This window comes from Xenopus laevis, chromosome 8L, assembly GCF_017654675.1.
Source record: "Xenopus laevis strain J_2021 chromosome 8L, Xenopus_laevis_v10.1, whole genome shotgun sequence".
Classification (NCBI taxonomy): Eukaryota; Metazoa; Chordata; class Amphibia; order Anura; family Pipidae; genus Xenopus; species Xenopus laevis.
In genome coordinates, this window is record NC_054385.1 from 50,648,895 (window position 1) to 50,671,908 (window position 23,014).

The 23,014-nt window shown below is 36.4% G+C and overlaps 1 protein-coding gene across 1 annotated transcript in view; it reads right to left on the reverse strand.

Annotated features, from left to right (window-relative positions):
• The window catches only part of LOC108698434 (X-linked interleukin-1 receptor accessory protein-like 2), a 445,435-nt gene that overhangs the window by 14,121 nt on the left and 408,300 nt on the right, over positions 1–23,014 (reverse strand). Inside the window, exons 7-9 of the mRNA XM_018229918.2 lie at positions 17,480–17,609; positions 9,575–9,720; positions 1,733–1,876 (exon numbers count right to left, since the gene is read on the reverse strand). Coding sequence (XP_018085407.2) covers positions 1,733–1,876; positions 9,575–9,720; positions 17,480–17,609 — 420 coding nt within the window. The remainder of the gene's footprint in view (positions 1–1,732; positions 1,877–9,574; positions 9,721–17,479; positions 17,610–23,014) is intronic.

Here is a 23,014-nt window from a genome sequence, read left to right on the forward strand (position 1 = left end):
AAAAATGTTTTCTTTGCACCTAACAATCATTTGGAATATTTTGCAAATGTTGAAAACAAAATAAACTGCCCCAATGAAGCATATATTTAAATCATATAAAATATTATACAGACCCTAGAACATTCTCCCATATAAAAATGGACAATTATATCAAGACAAAAACCACTGGAAAAACTGCAGTCAATAGACTAACCCCCCATACATTATAAAAAAATTCTAGCTCTTAAAAATGAATATGGCTAAAAAAAATTTTTTTTTATTTACTGAACTTATTGCACCAGCCTACAGTTTCAGCTTCTCATTAGCAGCAATGATCCAAGACTTCAAACTTGTCACATGGGGTCACCATCTTGGAAAGTAACACTCACATGCTCGGTGGGCTCTAAACAGCTGTTGAGAAGCTAAGCTTAGGGTTTTAGGAAAATATCTAGCAGAAAATGAGGTTAGCCTGTAATATAAGGTGATGCTACAGGGCTGATTATTAAATTCTGATGCTAGTTGCACTGGTTTCTGTGTTGCCATGTAAAAATTATCTGTATTAATCTTCTAAACAGCCTTATATTGTGGCATTTGTATTCTATGTGTACTGTATATTTTGAGCCGGTCCCTATGCTCAGTAAGTGACTGGCGAATCAGCAGAAAAGAAAATGGGGAGCTAAAGGGGCATCTTTGGAGGAACAGATCTTCCCTGCTTAAGGGCTGTGGTTGCCTTGTGCCGATACAGAAGCTCAGAACATAATATAAACATTTCTAGCCTACTTTAGTTAAGCTTTAGTTCTTCTTTAAGACCCATCTACTGAGAGCTTTAACTATGAGATTTGCATCAGTCTGCACCTTGCAACAAATAAAGTTTTGTTCTTGCTTAGAAATCCATGATTCCATACTGTGTAAAGAAATAGTCCAGCCAGTTTTAGGCTAATTTATACTATCTTTATTATGCTTAGCTAAGGGTTTAGAGTTATTTATTTGAAAAAAAGTTAACTTTTTTCCTTATTTACATCTATGCGTGTATGGGTTTGTGATGTTTCTCTTGTTCAATGACATTTCTGCATTTCCATTGTTGAATGGTCACATATTGTCCTGTAGGGTTGAAAGACATGCCTGTATATAGCAGAAAATGTTTTCTTCCACGCAACATTAATACCATGACTAATAGTTACTAGGATATTCTTGATGTGGAGTGAAGTGGAATGAAGTCCATTTTTTAATGAACGCTGCCACACCACCACCTCAAGTTCCTATACAAATATGGAAGACTGGAATTGGATCACCAATATGCTTTTTAGCAGAATAGAATGTTCTTCTGTTAAAGTCATTGTACTTTTTTCCATTTAGTCTCTTGAAATCATACAAAATGATAGTAACTAAAGCAAATAGAATTTTTAATGGTTATACAGGGATGTGACAGTCAGTCTTGGGAATATTCTCTATTTCTTCAGATCTTTTGAATTACTATACTGCTCTTGTTGCATGTACATGGCTGCACTGACCATTTTGTCTTGTATTTACAACTTTAAATAACCAGGCTATGAACACTGGGAGTATACTGGTTACCAAAAAATATTTACACATGGATACTTGTCTTAGATGCAGGCAGATGTCTCATGCACTGTTCAGGAACACATAATTAATTGCTCTCTAGCATAAATATTTAATTTCAATTTTGTACTAAATTTTGCCAAATTATCAACACTAATAATCTCAGCAACACCCACAACTTCGATCAACTCACCTTCTGAAGCTTCATCACTTCCAAAGTTCTGTCTGTAGAAGAGCATTAGCTCTATGTTGTAGCATTTATAAATAGAGACAAGCACGATAAACACAAGTAGAATAGCACCCAGTCCTCCGGCTAGTTCAATGTTGTACTTTAAATCTAGAATGCAATAAGGACAATTAAACTTTTAGCATAAATATGCATTGGTAATTCAGTAATGAGTGATGTAGTGAGTTAAATCGCTGAGTAAAACTGGGTGAGCATGCAGCTCAGGATCAAAACAAACTAACAGTTCTAGTACTAGTTTGCTTCTATGTAGTTGTTTACACAGTAAATGTCCCATGTGACCCCCCGACACATTCATGTATTTCTTAATCTGTTCTCTACTTTATATCCTGGCCAACAGATAAACATTGTCATGTTTCTATTTGTTCCATATTTTATTACTTAATTATTCTTTCAGGATTATTTTTGAGATATATGATAAAGATATGCAGTATTAACCAATCTGCTTAATATTGTTAAATTGTTGGCATTGACACAAAGAATTTGCAAATTATTATTTAAAGCAAGTAAAGTTGAAAAAGTTATATGGAAAAGGAAATGTAAGGAATAACCATGTCCTTGTCCACATTTGTGCCCTCATATGGTAAAGGAATTTCTCAGTAACTTTGATCTTTTTATATTATACAATAGAGGGTAAGAATATCCTTATAAAGTTATAAAAGTAATGAATAAACTATATTTTTATAAACAGATCTTGTTGATGCCATAAGTTGTATGTTTTGTTTTTTTTGCATCAAAGGTCTATGATTTAGGCAGGTATGGTGTCCCTTATCCAGAAACACGTTCTCCATAAAAGTTCTTAATTACCGAAAGGCCATCTCTCATAGCGCCTATTTTAAGCAAATAATTCCAATTTTTAAAAATAATTTCCATTTTGTAATAATAAAAAACTTGCACTTGGCATCTAAGCTGCATGAATCCGCATTAGTGGCGAAACCATCCTATTGGGTTTATTTATTTAGCCCTAAGTCCTGGATAATAGATCCTAAACCTGTATGAAAGCACATAGACACTGCTGTCTTTAACAACCTAATATTGAATTGATTCAAGCCACCCTTGGAGGACCAATTTTTGTTAAGGCCCCAGGCATACAAAGGTTACATATAAAGCAGAACTGTTTCAGCCACTCAATCACAATTCCAATAATATCCTGGGTGGCAAACTGATCTTCAGGTTATGCCCCCCCCCAAACTGCTCATGATGTCTGTGGTTATTACATGAGACTATACCAAGGTCTTTTTTTATACTGTTTTTGGTAAAGTGTCAGCTAAGTAGCTCCAGTGGAGCAGAAGAGATGTGAGTGGATTAGCATACTGTACTATTTATCCGGAACTGTACAAATATATTATACTTTTAATATATGCCTGTAACTTAAAGGGCTGTGCTAAAATGTTATTGCAAAGGTTGTCTTAAACCCAAAATCTCAGACAAAGATGGGGCTGCCAGTAAAGAATTACATGGATGATCATTCAGCCCATGTTGCACGTTTAATTGGCATACCAAATGAGAAATAATAACCATACAAAAATTGTGAACACAGAATGCTTTAATCTTGTGTTGGTCTGGAAAAGTGTCTAAAGCCAGATATTTTTTTTAAAATTACGTTGAAGAATGTATATTAGAGCATCACAGAGCAGGCTGCCTCTAACTTACTAACTGAACAAAATTGCATTAAATGTTGGTGTTTGAGAAGAAAAATGATAATCATACCCTTCACACCCTCTCCTTCCACCCTAACGCAGCTGATTTTATTATGCAATGGTTTCTGCTATTTACAATATGGAACACATTATATCCAATATAAAAATAAGTACCAATCAGCACTTATGTAAACACATAGCTTATAGAAATAAGTATACGCCTTGACAAAAGTCATTTCCATCTTTTTCTGACTGGCGAAGGCGAGCTGCATTCCTTCGATATGCTTACTGAACTATGCACTCACTGCAGCTTGCCAGGTGTACATGTAAATTTACTTTCTTTTTTCGTACTGCTAATTATGTTTTGAATCAAGAACAAGGGTGTTATTACATCTAATCTGACAAGCCATTTGGAAGCAACGTGCTCTGAATCCTGATTGCTCCTTGTGTTAGTATTGTTTTTGTGCAGATTTTGCTAATGCCATTCCACTTCTTCCCACACAAATAGCCAGTACATATGTACATGAATGTATGAGCTTATACATGTATATACAATTATACATTTATCCATGGTAGTTGGTAGGTTGCATGAGATAGAAACAGTTATTCAGACAAAGCATTGATGTCGTTTTATTACACTAGTCAGTATCATTACTAGTATGCAGTGATGGTTCACTGCAGTACATATACGCCCGTCTCACAGGTTCTCATTGGTGCATTTTCATTACTATGTTAATGTCTTTCCAAGAGGAAGTAATTGGTATAGTCTGAAAATGTGGTGATCAGTCATTAAGGTTCCTTGTAAGAGATAAATTGGCCAAAGGTAACAAAAGGCTGCAGAAGCCCTTTACTGAACATCAAAGTCATTGGCCAGACCATCATTCTGCATGAGGCTATTGCTCGCTATTTTAAGACAACTAGATAAGAGATTACCTCCAGCTGTACATCAAGTTGTCTTCAAATGACCATATGTGCTATAAAAAAAGAGTCTACTGAGCAATCTGCAACAGCCCTTCGTCTAGAATATCCATGGATTTGTCCTTTGTCAAAAAAAAAAGCTTAAGATGCACATGCTGATAAATATATATAATTCTGTCTACATGTGGATGAATAATATGTGAAGATAAAATCAAAAATCAGAGTTTATCTTGAAGGCCAGTCAAATGTAATAATAATAATAATAAATGACAATTTCATACCATTTATGAAAAAAGCCTGCAGTAGTCACATATTCATGATATTTAATTGATGTGTAATAATTGATGATGTGTAATTTTAGCTTGCTGTTTAGAGTGACTACAAACAAAGCAAAAGTCAGCCATAAATCACAATCAACCCATTGTAATATTGCTTTGTGATCATCAAGTGTGTGACTAGCTTTACTCTCTGCTTGCTTAGGCTAATCCTCCCTTGTATATGTAAGGATTTCCAAAATGTACCTTTGTAAGAGTATGTAGAGTCATATTGCCGGCAGTGAAACATAAGCAACGCAAAGTTGCCAGAAGTTTTCTTGCGAAGAAACCTCGGAAAGCCACAGCACCGCATATGTTTCACCTCTGGCGATTTGAATGTTAGCCTGTGGGGAAGGAAACAAGGTTTTGTCTCAGGTGATAAATCTTTGCTACCATGTATGACAAAAAATCCCCAGTTTCCTTCCTACCAGATACGGTGGTGAAACACACGTTGCACTTCAGCTTTCCTAATTTGTCCCATGTGCCATTACCCTAAGAGCACATGAATCAATGTTAGCTGAACACCAGCAATGAGGAGGTTAAAATGACAGAATTCAGAAACGTATTCCCCGATATGGAGGGGCTTAATTAACTTGTTTCTAATTACATGTTCTGTGAATTACAGCATTTCAGGATAATGTCATTATGCAGACTTATTATATTTAAATCTTTTAAGCCAAATGCTCAGTCATTGCGCCTCTGTTATTAAATAGACTTCTCTCACACATCTCTATAAGCCTTTTAGGGAATTTAATAAAGTCCTTGCTAACAGCTCTATATTTAATATTCTTAATGCTAGGAAGTAGTAATATGACTACATATTTATTTGGAAAGTTTCATTTCATTCCAGCAAATGACAAGAAGTGATTGGATTTGTAGTGCCACAGAACTTATTTATAGCTATGTAGCATGCTAACACAATCAAATGAGATATAACAAAGGGCCATTAACTAAAGAGTAGGTATCCTGGGTTCATAAGCTTAAAAGAATGAATTTGGTAAAAGAGTGAATTTCTAAACGATTTGCTGTTTAGTTTCCGCAAGTAAAGGGGGGACGTGTATGTGTATCTGTTATTGCTTTCTTCAAAGAGAAGTCCCATTAGGGAAGGCATTCACTAGTCTGCATGTAAGGGGCAGGGGGTTGAAGTAATGCTATGCGTAGTGTGTAAGTATGTATAAAAAAAAATTAAATTACATGGATGTACATATGGATGTAGTAATCAATGTTAGTACTGTTATGTGGGTATTTAACCACAGGGTTGTCAGTAGAGAGTTATGCAAACTATAGTGTAAATGGGAGGTAGAGGGAGGAAAACATACAAAGGGCAACAGAGGTGGGAGGAAGAGTTGTTTGAGAAGTGTGTGATCCAGTTAACAACACCTGCTGGAGGAGAGAAGCCCAGGCCTGGAGAACAGGTGATAGGCTTAGCCTTAGGATGGCGGAAGAAAAAGCATGTACTAGGTACACAAGATCGCTAGGGCGTAGCGAGAATGGATTGCAAGATGCCCCAATCAGGAGTTTAGTTTTGGGCCATGGCCACCAAGGGTCAGTAAGACCATTGTCTCATCCCAGGGATGAATTGGAAGGTAGTCAAGATTCTGTAGGGGACTTGGGGGAATTTGAGACTTCTCTGTAAAAGATAGAGGGGAATTCCTGCTTGCTCTCTTCGGTTTCCAAAGAGATGTGAAAACTGGTGATCAGTGGTGCTGTAAATCTAAAGCAGTAGGCCTCTTTAAGGAGAAAAGAGAGCCTTGACAAAAAACATTTGCTCAGTGTATGTTAGAGAGAAAGGTCTTGAAGCAAAAAGTAAAACATACTATACGGCCCTACAGGCACTACCCCAAGTATGCAGCCAGAATTTCTGAGGCGATGAAATAGAAGCTGCAGAAGTGTTGCAGTAAAGTGTGCAACTAGTATAAGTACAAAAGCTCTACTTTACTATACATTGCTAAAAGGAAACCACAGATTTTAGTAGCATTACTATATGCACTGACAAAATTACAGTTTGGTTATCTGATCACTGCTGATGTTTCAATCTTTGTATAGCAGATGGTATATTATGGGTCTCAAGTCTCAACCAGTAGGTCAGACTGTCAAACAAAGAAGCTCCCAAATTTGTTATCACTTATCTGCTTACTTTTACATCTGATTTTTACACAGAGGTATGCAGTCGCTGAAAATCAATACATAACTTGATAAATACACTGTTTTTTGAATTTGAGCTAGAATTGTACCATGTGCTTAATTTGCGGAAAAAAACATTGAAAAAATACCCATTGACTTCAGGGCATTTGGCATCAGAAAAATGCCCATTGACTTCTATGCATTTGGCACCATTTTGCCAATTTTTCTAGTGTTTCACAAATTTTTCAGGCTCATAAAACAGCACAGTTCACTAATTGATATTTAAAACCCTGAGATGAACTCCTTCAATAATTTTGTTTGAAATTGTTGACACTTTACACAAGACTATTTGCTTCTTCTTTAAAAAAAATAACCAGCCATGTATTCCTTATATTGCCCTAGGCAGGCACAAGCACAGCAGAACTTTCTCCAGAACGTACTATACTGTGCATGCACCAAGCATAAATTAGCACAAGGAAAACATGGTGGCACTCTGGAGGAAAGAACCTTGGGCTGGATAATCTTTTTAAAAAAATTGTAAACCAGACCAGGGTGCAAGATTACCCTGGTTAGTTTCTAACAAATTGGCATTCCATTGTTTTTAACTTTAATTATGAAACACGTATGTCACACAATGGTGCCAGTAACCAAGTAACCAAGTACTTGACTTCTGCATTCCAAAGTGATACACATATGACAACACATTGAAGAGAGGTAAAAAATACCCTGTCTGCTTTGGCATATAACATTACAACAGAAGTCATGATAATAGGAAAAAAACTCTGTGGGGGAATCAACAGTTTGCCTAGGACTATTACAGCTGGAAACAGAAAGCACATTTCTTAGCAGGCCCTAAAATATAAAAAGATTTCCCCAGCAATGACTGAGCCTCCTATGGTTGTACCTCTGTATCCCCATGGTATCCCCATGAGAGCCTTAGCAGTGACTCCAGCCTTGGCAGATTATGGCCTATGAGTATTTAAGAGAATTTTGTCTATAGTGGTCAAAGATCGTTTCTGAAACCCAAGTGCTCATTTATCCATTTTATGGGTTCCACTTGAGGGGCCACTTGAACTTGTACCACCGGCAGGTGCACGCGGTAACCGTTTGTTAGACACACTTCCCCCACACAGGACACGAACTTCAAGCAAACAGATAACCAGGAGCTTTATTACATCAACTGTCTTCACCATAACCACATACATCCAACATTACACAGGAACATACTTTCAAACTTGCATAAAATTCCCACAGGCTTGTTCAAGTTTAACACTTAATCCAGAGGATTGATACTTGGGATGGCTAGGTCAGTTACTCACACTTGTCTCCGTTCATCAGGAATCCCTGTTACCCACATGTCTCAGTAGTCCAGCACTCCTGCGGTGCCCCTTTATTATTCCGACCAGTCTTTTTCTACTGTCAAAGCATTGGCAGAAGCCCATCAAACCCTACTACTGGCCTAAACCCTTTCCAATTGGGTCCCTACCCTGTGGAAAATCCCCCGGGGTACTATCCCCACTACTCTCCTTGGGACAAACACACTCAAACATAAGAACCCACTTTTACATATCACACAATTTCAAACAGCAATGTGCACACAGTAATTTTAACTCACAATATCACCCATTCTACCCCCTTGCACACCTTTTAAATTAAATTAAATAAGCACAGCTTAAACACAGGGTACAAGGCAGTTCTGTCTGCTATAAGTAAGGCTATCTAGCGCTTTGTACCCCCCCCCACTGCCCCCCATTCTGAATGATCTGCAAGCAAAGGGTGATCCAGAGGACACCCATGTGCCACCCACCTCTCATCCCTTTTGAATGCAGCACTCCATTCTCGTGTGCAAAGCAAAATGAATAAGGGACAACTTTTCCTACTTCTTGTAAATCAGGCCACCAGTGTTTAAGCTTACCAAAGCCCAGAAAGCCAAAACCACAGTAGTTTTAGTATATGTATACTATGCACATATTTATGAACAAAAACTACCATGCACAGAAGCTAGAAAAATATCTGTGCTGCCAGTACCCTTTTAAAATAAATATAAATGTTAAATACAAAATGTTAAATAAATATAATATACATTGTAATATTTTAATATGTAAATCCTATTAATTTTTATTTGTGAAATGAATTATACCTATAGTTTAGTTATCATTGTGGCAGTACCCAGTATGGAGAACCTTAGGCTAAACTCAAATTAGGTCTCAGAACCAAGCTGGCAGCATAGCAAGACAAAAGTAAAACATAAACCATTTCATTATTAAACTCTGCAGAGTTCCCTCTCATTCTCCATCTATAATATCATCATCTGTTTAGAAAGGCAGACATCACAAACAAATTCCATACTGAAGTACCAAAATCAATTCCAAATCAAGCGAAAAGCTCCTGAGGTGTCTGAAGAAGATTATCTCCTTTACTGTGTCTGTATAAAATATGACTTTTCAGTAAACATTCCACCCTGGGGTGCTCAGCAGGTTTCTCTACTGACGCTCACCTTCCTTAATGGAATGAAAACACCCCTTTGTACATTCTGTTTGATGTTCCTCAAATGGTGGTAAAATAGCATCAGCTGCACACCGTCTCTAGTGCTAGATTATACAAATCTTCAGTGAACCTATTTTAACTGAAACTGCATGTTTCTTTCCAATTTTAGGTAGATGAGAAATACCCATAAACTACAGTGCCTAATACTCTTTGCAAGCTAGTGTTGGTTATGTCACAGCCTAATGGATCTATTTCAACTTAGTGAAGATTGTACCTTATTTTACAGAGCAACAGGAATTGTATCATACCCTTTTTTCGCAGGATGATGCTGGCTTGTTTGCGTCCATTGCGATTTTCTACATGGCAAGTATAGTTACCAAGATCTGCTTCCTGCACAGTATCAAACGTTAGTGCCAGCTCCACTTCTTTTTCTCCAAGATACTCTTTCAGTAGCCTAAAAACATACACAAATAATAATTAAGCCACACAGGAATTTGAAAGTTCATGGACACACACTATTAGACAAAAGCAGCTTGAGACGTGGCCTTCCCTCAAACATCAGTGATGATCTGGAAGTGAAGATTGAGGTACAGGTATGGGATCTGTTATCCAGAATGCTCGGGACCTGGGCTTTTCTGTATAACAAATCTTTTCATAATTTGGATCTTTATACCGTAAGCCTAATAGAAAAGAATTTAATGTAAACATTACATAAACCCAACAGACTGGTTTTGCTTCCAATAAGGATTAATTATATCTTAGTTGGGATCAAGAACAAGGTACTGTTTTATTATTACAGACAAAAAAAGAAATAATTTTTAGACATTTTAATTATGTATTATAAAATGGAGTCTATGGGAGACAACCTTTCCGTAATTCAGAGCTTTCTAAATAAGGTTTTCCACATAATGAATCTCATACCTGTATATGTTATTAGGCACCAGGATGCCACACAAAATAAGAAAAGTACAGGGTTCTCTCATCTCCTCACAAACAAACACAACAGCTATAAAACATAACAATATTACAGGTATAGGGTCTATTATCTGAAATGCTTGGGAGCTGGTTTTTTTTAGATAGGGGATCTTTTAAGTTTTTGCCCAAAAAACCCAGACCAGAAAAAATCGCGGTTTAGTAAATAATGCCCCAAATAAACCCAATAAGATTGTTTTGCTATAAATGGGAATTTGTGCAGCTTAGTACTGTTTTATTATTACAGAGAAAAAGGAAATAATTTAAAAAAATATTATTTGCTTAAAATAGAACAAGGGAAATGGCCTTCCTGTAATTCTGAGCTTTCTGGCTAAGGGGTTTCCAGATAAAGGATCCTATACCTGCACTTGAATATCATCTTGACAGTTTTTCATATACAGTTGTCTACCGTTTCTATGCTACCTTTCTAAACATAGGACACATATTACATTTTTGCACTTCACTATAGCAACCAATCAGATATTCGCTTTAATTTTTAACCTCGAATAGACTCATATAGGGGATTGTAACAAAAGTTGCTCATGGCAATCATTTGCAAAGGGCAAAGAATTATAAAAACAAATACATGGATGTAATATAGCTTTTGTGACACTGGAGAGCAGTAGCTAAAAAATGCAAATCAATGTTTTTTTATTCATGACTTGTATCACTATCTCCCAAAATATCTAATTACTGTTTGGATGCTACCAGTAGCTGCCCTGGTGCAAATTAAAACTCTTCGTAGGAAATGGCCCCGTCTGTCCTTAGATATCCATTTTCAGTTTTCTTTTCTCCTCCAGACAAAGTGTAATAAAAGTCATAAATAAAAAAAATGTGTACATCTCAATGTAATATTCTTCATTAAGCAGTTTTACAAAGAAAATTTAAAGGTGGTTATTAGCGATGGGAAAATCTCTTCGGCAGGTGCGAATTTGTGGCGAATTCCAGCGATTTGCTGCTGGCAAATAAATTTGCGAAACCGCTGTGAAAATTCACCGGCATAAACAAAAATAGACGCCGGCATCAAATAGGAGATGCCGGCACTGTTTTGCTAATTTTTCGTCATTTTGCGAATATCACGGGAAATTCCCGAATGTTTCAGCGAAGCGAAACGCCCCAAATTTGCCCATCATTAGTTGTTAGTTATCAAAGGTCGAGTTGTGTTTTTCCCATAAAATTTGAGTTTTTCGAGGGTAGTTTCATTAAAAACTCAGGTTTTCGGGTTAAAAAAAAACTTGAATTTTTCAAAATGTACTATGCCCCAAAGCTACAAATAGCGAGAATCCGAAAAGGCATATATTTACCAAAATGTTCATTTCTATGTTTATTGTACCTGACCTTCACACTTGTGTGTAAGTGATTAAAACACCAAAACTATAGGAATACTCAAAATTGGTAATTAATAGAAAATTTCTGACAATTTCATTGTTCTGGTTTCTATTAAATGTATACTTTATTTGCAGACTTTAAGTACAATGTTTCCTGTGCTCACAGTTCTCATATAATTGGAAGGATGCAAGGTATTTTATTACTATTTGCAGGATCATTGAAGCACGGTCCAGAAGCATTTAGATGATCAGTTATCAAAGCCGGTGCTACAGATTCGAGGAAGCAGTGCTATTAAGTAACTATCCTTTCATTACAGGCTCTGACAGTGACATTCTTACCCCGGCAGCATTTCAAGTTGAAGATGCATTGTTATTTCCTTCATCATTAAAAGAAGTGCCAAAGTATTCTGCCAGTGACATTTTCATAATCAGAGATCAATGCGTGGATGTATTTCCCTTCTGTGACCTTCTACACATGCTAATGATAACAAGCTGTATATTCAACAGCCTTCCTGCTAACAACTGTTAATTCTAATACTTCAAGAAAGAAATGGCCCGCCAGAAGAGATAACAACATCTTGTTTAAAGGGCAGCTAAAAACAGGAAAAACTAGGTGGCATTCTGCTTATGTAAGTGCATATGGACACTGTAGGTTTTACAGTATACAGCAAAATATGAATCGACAGTTGCATCAGTGAGGAATTTGGCAGGTTTATAGACAGAAAAGAGAGGTAGAACAGCACTATGTGAGAGGAGTTTGCATGTAGTGAAGAGCAAACATTTTCCTCAGGTATGGATTTGCAGTCACTGTCAAAAAAAAAACAACTGACGTCAATGTGTTTCGCAAATATTTTACTGTATGATAAATTTTTCCACGGTTTTGCAAAATTTTCAGTGAAGAGAAATGGCAGAGATTTGCTCATTACTATGTCTGTTCTCCCTGTGCCTGGGTGGGTTTCCTCTAGGTACCTCAGTGTCCTCCCATGTTCCAAAAATACACAGGCAGGTTAATTGGCGCCAGATAAATCTGACCTGTGGGTGTTTTATAGGGATCTTAGATTATAAACTCCAAAAACTGATGAAAGTTATGTACAGTATAATCTCTGTTTAGTTTTGCAGAATATGTTGGCCTTACATCATAATAATCATGTTTAATTATATATCCATATTCTGTTTAATAAGCTGGGGAATAGCTTCTTTTCCCACATCATTTAAGGGTAATTTTCTTTATTGCTTTCTTACAGAGGTCGTGATTGGCTTCCGCTTCTACAGACAGAAATACCAGCAGAAAAAATATGTTCATTTCCCATGAACACTGTATTTCCTTCAACCACAAACTTTAAATATCTTACGTTCTGTTAATTTACTCAACTGAAAAGACGTATTTTAATATTGTCACTGAATACAGGGGAAAAACATTCTAAACAAAGAAACTGAAGAAATAAATCAGAAACTCCTTGCTGAGAAAAGGGCAGGGGAACACAAGAGTCCTATACGGATCCAGATGTAATTACACAGTAGCCTTTTTCATCCCGTCTCTCAGTAGGTTCTGATTGCAAATGCTCAGACTGTTTGATCTGTCAGTCACTGCTCCACTGGTAGACAATATCTTGCTTTAAGATGCGTGCAGTTAAAGGCTTGATCTCTCTGCCCTTTGAACGCCTGAAACAAGTGCAATTGCTTTCCTCAGACCCAGATGCCTGCCATTATTTCTATAAATCCCATGACAAGAAAAGCACATACAGGAGGCTCTACTCAGAGTCGTGTCATCTAACAAAGATCTAAAAAAAATCATATAAACTGTACATTCTCCTTCTAGGTTGTATATAATGTAATCAGCTGATAAAGTAAAATGGGCACTACCTTATATTATCCAATCAATCCCTCAATCACCTTTGTATGTACTACTCTCACTGACTTCAATCTGTGTATCATGCTATATACAGTAGCTGAAGTTACTCTTTTAGATAACAGACAATAAAATAAGGTGCTTGAGTCTCTGGGCTTGAGCAATCGTTTCCTTAACCCATATGTGACTTCTTCAACATACACGTAGTTTCTGCCGAGTTATTTTAACTGTCAAGCTTGTTACTTTATTGAAAAACCTGCTCAGGTTTAAGAAAAATGGATCATCAGCAAGCCAAAGTTAATCAGATTCAGAACCTATACATACATTTAGCCTCTGCAGGTCATGTTCATGGTATCATCATATCCTGGATTATAGTGATGGGCGAATTTAATAAACCGCCGCGAAAATTCGCCAGGTGTCAAAAAATGGATGCCGGCATCCGTTTTTTTGGACACTGGCACATTTTCGCCGGCGAATGTGTGCTGGGGTCCAAAAAACGGATGCTGGTATCCAAAAAGTGGACGTCAGCGTCAAAAACGAGATGCTGGCCCATTTTGCGAATTTCTCGCTGTTTCATGAATTTCGTGGGAAATTTGCGAATTTTTAAGCGAAACGCCCCAAATTCGGTCATCACTAATAAATTCATCAGGTTATCTAATGGGTGCATTGGCATCACTCCATCGTCGTTATTAAAATCCATGTAACTATGTGCAGTAAATGTTGTTTTGCCTAAGCTTGCTTATTTTAAGGTTAACAAAATCTGTTTAGGCGAGGGGTCCCCATGAGCCAAATTCGAATGTAAAAAGAGTTGGTGAGCAACGCAAGCATACAAAACTTTCACTGAATATGTGAGTTCGAGTCCTGCAACCCAAAAACTCGAATTTAATGGAGAGAAAAAAACTCTCTCTCTTTCCTTCTCTCCAAGCATTGAGCTCTGGTTATTGTGATGTGGAAGATATTAAAGGGAGTACTTTGATACAGGCTTTTGGGAAAATAGTGTGGGTTTGTATTCTAAGTAGGAAAGTGGTTACATCTACATAACAGTAGAGAGTTGCTATCACTACTCTATTCTGTAGTCAGGCCCCAAACTTTTTGGGAGTAGAAAATAATGTTTAGCAATAATAATTATTTTTCTGTGATGATTTCACCTAACAGCTCTGCCATACTAGTTCCTATATTTAACTACCAAACCCTATAATATAAGGTTTCAGTGTATACTGAATTTTTCAAAAATATACTGACATGGCTTCTAATTTGAGAAAAGAGAACTGGCTCGCACCGGATGCACAGTACATCTTTGCAATATGCAATATAAAAACGATAGTTACAATATTGTAGGTAACAAGTTGTATGAAAGAAAGTCAAGTTACTTTAGACATATCACCACTAGATACAGTATATCTAGTGGATGAATGAAAACCTGCATACACATATAAAGTGATGGCGTATAAGACAAAAGTTGCATATTGTACATTTCAAATGCAGAACCAAATCCATTGCTAATGGTTTGATGGGTCCTACAACTAAAATAAAGTGGCTCCATTTTACCATATATTATTATTATACCCAGCAGCTACCAGCCAGTGCTTCGAAAGACCCTTCTCTTCCCCCCATCTGCTATTGCGATGCAGGTATGTTTGAATCTGGCTAACCCTTCGCCAGTGCCAATATTAAAGCCCATTATGCCCATATTTAATAAAAAATAATTGTTTGGCCCCCACGACTGTTATATTAATCCTAATATCATTGATTGTAATATCAACATTGATCATCAAAAATAAAACTACTTATCAGTCGTTTCATCTCAAATTGTAAAACAAAAACCTGCCAACCAGAGGGTCACCTACAAATTTGCCGTGGGTCTGAGACATAGCCAGCAGCCTTTAACCTGAGAATAAACAGAAGAATCACTATTCGCTATACGTAAAGCTTCAAAGTGCCACCTTACTGTAACTTTATTTTGACCACTAGCCATTTGCTATTAATGGACATTTAGCTATAGTGGTATTTAGTACCATTTGTATGTATTTTGTATATAGTGTGAATCAGACATGTTCCTTTATATAACGACAGCTTCTGTTTTTCTCTTAACACAGCTCCCAGCCATCAATTTTCCCTAAAAATACACATTTGCCCTTACAGCTAAATGGGTTTAACATCAGTAGTCCATGAAAGATTTAGTAAGCATCCTGATTATGCTGACAGCTTTGCCCAAGTGAAAACACATTTGCTATTGATAGGGTGATTTGCAATGTCAGATATGTACAACCATTTAAATTAATCGCCAGCAGTTGGAAAGCAATTGTATTAGTAGAGCACATATTTGCTGTTCAACTTGACAGCTCTGAGATGAAATTACACTTCTCTATAATAAAATAGTCTTAAAAGGATCACCAAAAAAGGAACATTTGAGTACCACCATTTGTCCCCTTACTATCTACAAGCACTTGCCATCATGTTGAACAAGCAGCTGTGTTGTGAATTTAGGGATGATATGAACAAAAATGGGGTAGATTATCAAACATGTACCTGTGCCTGTTTTGCTAAAGAAGAACAAAAATATTTGCACAATTATTTTTGTTTCCCAACGTTTTTGAGAGTAGAAAATAATGTTTAGCAATAATAATTATTTTTCTGTGATGATTTCACCTAGCAGCTCTGCCATACTAGTTCCTATTATATTTAAATACCAAACCCTATAATATAAGGTTTCAGTGTATACTGAATTTTTCAAAAATATACCGACATGGCTTCTAATTTGAGAAAAGAGAACTGGCGTATTAACATGTCTAAAGCTTTTGCTATGTGTGCTAGGATTTGAGGGCTGGTCCCAGTGGTACTGTATGCCAATAAACAAAATGTCTTCTTGCTTGTTTCATAATGGACAGTGGGGGGTGTTGCAGGCAGAGGACTCCACATAACTTTTCTTGTGAGCTTTGCAAAATATACAGTAAGATTTTACCTAGTAGAAAGCAAGGAAAAATATGATGTTACAGCCACCTGAAAGATAAGTAGGTAGCACATATTGTCACAGTGGCAGTTCCGCAAGCTCCATAGTCTTCCTCTTAGTCCTCATTAAACAGTGTTGTTTGCGACTTTCTCTGGTACCCTTATTATAATGGTTTTCGAACATTTTGTTTAAAAACAAGAGTAAATATACTGTGAAGATCAAAGAAGAAGGTCCTAGGCCCCAAGACCTTAGGGAAAGAGGGGAACAGATACCCTGTAAACAAGGTAGTGGCAGACTGCTCTGTTATACACACTTAAGGTCCCCATTAAGTGGTAAGATAGACAAGCCAGTTTAGCAAAAGCAGCATTTTGCCTCACCTAGGAGAAATAGTGTAGAATTAGTACTTCTCAGGCTGCACCTGCTTATTGTAGGGACCTCAGCTGAAAAGGGACTCAGGATAACTTTCATCCCAAAGAATTTTACACTAGAGGGAATCCATTTCACATAGCGATGAAAATATTTCTTCACATCCTCTGTCTCCTGTGGATAATGGTGTATGAGTCTCTGTGAATCTGCATTCACTAAACACTTGCCTAAATATTACCCTAACTGATATACAGGCTGACTCAGCTTAGGAATCTTCTCAGAGTTTGTGGATGTCCATCCAACGACCTAAGGCGAATGGGCTTTATGGTAACTAAAGCACAAGGTAGAACTGAGTGACTGCCTTTCCTATTTACTACATGTGATAGAGTCCAGTAACCCATAGAGTGCCAGCTGATCAGAGCTACTATACAGTTAATGGTTTATCTTGTTACACAGGAAAGCTAATAAAGTACCTTATACATGTACCAGACACAGTCCTACACAAAGGTCCCATGGGCTGCAGTATGTATTCTAATAAATATACACAGTGGACAGTAATACAATAATTATGGTATTGGACCACAAGCTACGATATGCGGCATGACACAAATGAGAAGTGGGATACAGTTGGACTTTTTGTTTACTAGACATTATGCACTGTGCTAAAGTATATGTATTCTACATGCTCACAATCTCACATTGCATTTTTCAGACACAAAAGAAAGATTACGGTATGATTTATTTTTACCTAATAACTCCCTCTTTAATGTGATTTTCCAGTTCTTCAATAAATTTCTCTCCCCTCATCCAGTAGATCATCGGTCCAGACTCCCCACTAAAGCCAAAAAATGCTCTGCAGAATACACTGAGTGGACTACCTGGTAATTAAAAGAAAAGAAAACATGTTAAATATCTGTAGCACATACATCATAAAAGAATTATGTCATTGAAAAAAAAAAATTAAAATCCTATATATACAGTATGTATTCATAAGGAGGGTGAACAATTGCTTATATATAAGTGACAGTCCACTGCCTCATATTACAACTATATACATAAGTATCCCAAAAGTTTAGAAATATATTTAAAATCATATTTGTACAATGTTTATTTTATCCGCACCTCCTAACAAATTATCATTGCCAATTAAAAGTCCAGTATTATGGATGTGCCGACAACTCCATAATTAACAAGAATTTCTTTTATATCCTAAAGAAAGGAACTGCCAGAAGAGTTATTAGTGTTGCACAGTCCAAATGACTGTTAAATTCAATTGTGTGGCAAACAAAAAAGTGGGTAATCACTTCAATTCATATGTGGAGCCCAATGGGACTCAAATACATTTCATGTGCTTTGTTGAGTAAAAATCACTCCTTAATGTAATTAATCTGTTAATTAATACAATTCATTCAAGTAATTCTTTATATATAAAGTGCTTAAAGTTATTATAGTGCCAAACTAATTATGACATGACCTGTCTTCTAAGCAGTTCTCAGTCCACCAATAACCAAAAATGAACCTGATTAAAATGTAACATTTAATAGCTCTGTTAAAAATTCATCGTACAGAAGAGAGTTAATTAAGTTAAAAACAAGTAAAACATTTGTTGTAAATAGATTTGGTATTACATTAATTGGGATACTCAAATGACATTTGTCATATTAATCCCACCTAGCTCTAACATCAGAACTGCAAACCCTATATATCATTATGTCCTTTTATGTGAGATTAAGGAAAAACCACAGATGAGGCACTGTTTTGGTAAAAAAAAAAGTATTATGTGTATGGGTAATGGGTGATGGACGCAGTTAGTTAACACATCCTATTATAGATGATCAGCTCAGACACGATGAGCCAAGTGTGGTGTGCCAACATGGTGTCCCTACCACTACATACTCGCAGAGGAAGTAAATAGTGGCCTAATCCCTTTCACGTTTTCCTATAGCACAACTGTTATCTTTTGGGTAGTCGAGGATGAGGAGAGTATAACAGTGCTTTATTAGCAGAGTCAGACAGCCATTACACAACAGTAACTTTCACTTTTAAGCTGTCCAGGAAGTATGCACAGTATGTCTGAGCAAAGGCCATTTGTATAAACACCACAACAAACAAACACGCGCACGAAATTGCTCACTGCTGAAGTAGCAGGTCTGTACGCTGTTAATCCCACACCACATCCAATATACCATTCCAACCCCTCTCCATTTACTCCATTTATTATTTCCACCAAACTGCCCATTCCCCCTACTTATCTCATCTACTTTGCAAATGAATTGCAGGTTTTAGAGAGCTAAGGCAATTAGGGTCCTTCTGTAATCTAGAGCACCATGGAAAAACATTTAAAAAACTCATCAGTTAATAGTGTTACTCCAGCAGAATTTTGCACTGAATCTGTTTTTCAAAATAGCAAACAGATTTTTTTATATTTAATTTTGAAATTTGGCACGGGGCTAGACATGTTGTCAGTTTCCCAGGTGCCCCAGTCATGTGACTTGACAGACACTCTTTACTGCCGCACTACAAGTTTGAGTGCTCTTACCCCTCTCTTTCCTCACCAGCAACCTATCAGAAGAACAATGGGAAGATAATCAAATAACAGCTCCCTGACACAAGATAACAGCTCCCTAGTAAATATGAGAATAGCACACAATAGTAAAAATCCTAGTCCCACTCCAACTCAGTTACATTGAGTTGGAGAAACTATAGCTTATCTGAAATCAGTTCCATCATGAAGTGCTGGCTCTTTCTTAAAGCACAGGATCAGGCACAATGACCTAAGATGGCTCCCTACACAGCAATATTACAACTAAAAAAAATATACTTGGTTCAGGAATAAAATGTTATGTGGTAGAGTGAATTATTTGCAGTGTAAAAAAAATGTAATTTACTAATAAAAACTTCCCCATAAACATCATGACAGAATCCCTTTAAGAGTTAAAGAGTATTTTTTTTGTCATCAAAATAGATTTATGCAGACTATACTAACTGGGTGCACTCTGAAGGGATGCAATGATGCATGGCAGCATTTTATTCCTTGAAAGGGGGGAGTTGAGGAAGACAGTGGTGTGTTGCATGTTGCGGCTAAAATACATATTGAGGGCTGTGTGTGAAAGACATTATTACAAAGGGAAACTGGCTTTATTGCTCTGGATACAACAGGAGCAATGGTATCATATTTATTGCCAGATAACTCCTGCAGAATCAAAGTAATAACCTGGGTGCTAAGCGGCTGTCTCCCTGCTGTATAAGAGCTGCATATAGGATTGGTGAATAACTTGATATAAGTGGCAGAAAGGAGGAAGACAGGCTGTTAAACTATAATAGTACATATTAAGGCAAAATGAGAACAGTATGTTCTCCATAAAAACTCAAAGAGTTGTATTCTCAACATCGAAATCTCAAGCTAATTTATGAATAGGTCTGGGGGTGGCTAGAAGACAACTTACCCCCATCACATATGAAACATCAGCCGACAGGTCAAATAAATCTAAAACAACTCAATCAGCCCTATGTGTTCTGCACAGAAACTAACCCAAAATATTGGAACGTTCAAATGTATCTGACATTGGCTATACTGGATCTTAAATAAGAACTAAAAGCAATTTGATGAGAATGTGGTACAAATGGAAGACTGAGGAAAAAAGAAGACAGTAAGCACCAATAAGGATCTATAAGAAACCATTGCAGCTTTGGAACAGCAAGTAAAGTCATTAAAAACTGCTGCCAATTTGAAAAATCAGGGAAGACACTTTAATTTAAAGTTCAGAGGAATTCCAGAGACCTAGGTCAGGTTTGGTTCCCTGTGCCTAGAGTCAGATATATATATATCTATATCTATATCTATATCTATATCTATATCTATATATATATATATATATATATATATAGATATATAGATAGATTATAGATATATATATAGATATATATATAGATATATATACTGATTTATAAAGTACACAGACTTCCTTAGCCAAAGTTTCAATCTGCTTCAATGCCTAGAGATGTGATTGCTTATTACCTCTGTAAATCACATTAAAATTAGGTGCACTGAACTACTCGGATTACTACTGGAACCCAGAGAAGTTTAAATATTTTTGTTATGGACCTTTCCAGCAATGCAACCTCTCAAAATACAGGGTAAACAACGATATTAATTCAAATATGATTAAAAGCAAAGGATAATCTAATTGAGTCGAGGCTAATACAGGTATGGGAACTGTTATCCAGAATGTTCAGGACCTAGGGTTTTCCAGATATTGGATCTTTTCATAACCTAGGATCTTCATACCTTAAGTCTGCTAGAAAATAATTTAAACATGAAATAAATCAAATAAGGCAATTTGCCTCCAATAAGGATTAATTATATCTTAGTTTGGATCAAGTGATTTGCACAAAATGAATAAGGCACACACATAGTGTATCTCCCTCCAGGGACTGCATTCGGTTGCCAGTAACAGAGCACAGTTATGTGTGCCCGTGAAGTCGACACAAATTCTTTGTGTATTGTATGTTGATGAGAGAATTTTACTCAAATTGCCCTTCAAATATGGTACTAATATTAAAAAAAACACTTTTCAATAACAGCTCATAACAAATTAACAGCAGGGCTCAAAGTTAAATGCCAGTATATTAAATAATTTCATTGTTATTTCTAAAGTACATAAAGCATGATTTCTTGCAGTGTATTCCAATAAACACAGGAAAGATGGAAATCTATGAAATAGCTGGAATATTAATTGTAACCCATGAATTTAAATAGCAACAAGTATTGCTTTGAAATAACTATGTGGGAGTGTAGTGTGCATTTGATTAATGGAACAGGTGATTTATTGTATAATAATATGTAAAAGAAAAAAGTCTAAATGTGGGATCTTCGAAACAGCAGCATCAGGCCTTTACTTAGCAATTGTGCTGGGCAGCGGGTGGAAACAGGATAACCTTTCAGAGCATTAATGTTCCCATGATGCAAAGTGATAGCAGGAATAGAAATTCTGAGCATCAACATTCCCTAAGGCAACAGAAGAATGAAAGCGCCAGGTCATGAGTAGAAAAGAGGAGGAGACCAACCAACTCACCTTCATGCATATAACATTGAGATCACAATGCATTCACACTGAAAAGACAGGCAATAAGAACTTATCTGTAGAGATTTACGCTACGCCACAAACTTATCTGACACTGCTAATATGTTGTTTATTCTTCATATCTTTAAAATAATACAACTTGATGATGGCTATAGTTCTACTTTCAAAGCACAGGGATGTATAGCAGAATTAGTATTATTTGGGATCACAAGGGGAAAAAAATGGGTTTACTGTGTATAGGCCAGAATCATTAGCTAATAACCAATTAGGAAACAAGTGAATGATTGCTATCGGTTACTGAATATGGGCAAATATTACCTATATATATATATATATATATATATATATATATATATATATATATATATATATATATATATATATATATACTGTATATATATAGCCATCTATCTGCACACACAATCGATATCGTAAATGCCGATCCTCTGGGATCGAAATGCGTAGATATGTGGTTGATGGAATAAAGATCCTATATATTTTTTATGAAAATTTATCCGTGAGTGCTTTCTTCCTGTGAACTATATATATATAGATAGATAGATAGATAGATATAGATATATATATATATATATAATAGATATATATAGATATATACACACACACACCACGGAAAAAGGTGCACACCAGGATTTATCAGTTAAAACTTCATGTTTATTAAATAGATGTATTTAATAAACATGAAGTTTTACCTGAAAAATGCCGGTGTGCACCTTTTTCCGTGGAATATGGATAATGCAGCTTTTTTATGGTAGCACCCAGGTACGTGATTTATTTTTGAAGTTACTAATGGATGCTTGATAAAGGCCCCAGCAATCATTGTCAACTCAATGACGAGGTAGTCTATCTAGCGGCAATATGTTTTCCCTGTACATGCAACATACTGTAGTTGAAATATCCTTTAGAAGCATGTAAGCTTATAATGGTTGAGATGAAACGTATGCTCCCTTAATTAAATTGCATAACCTTAATTAAAGGGTCACTATACATTTCTATTTCCTGCTTTGAGGGTTTACTGGTGAATTTACATGGACCTTTCTGATAAGGCTTACTTAGGGGCAGATGTATGAAGGGTCGAATATCGAGGGTTAATTAACCCTCGATATTCGACTAGGAACTAAAATCGTTCGACTTCGAATATCGAAGTCGAACGATTTAGCGCAAATCCTGCGATCCAACGA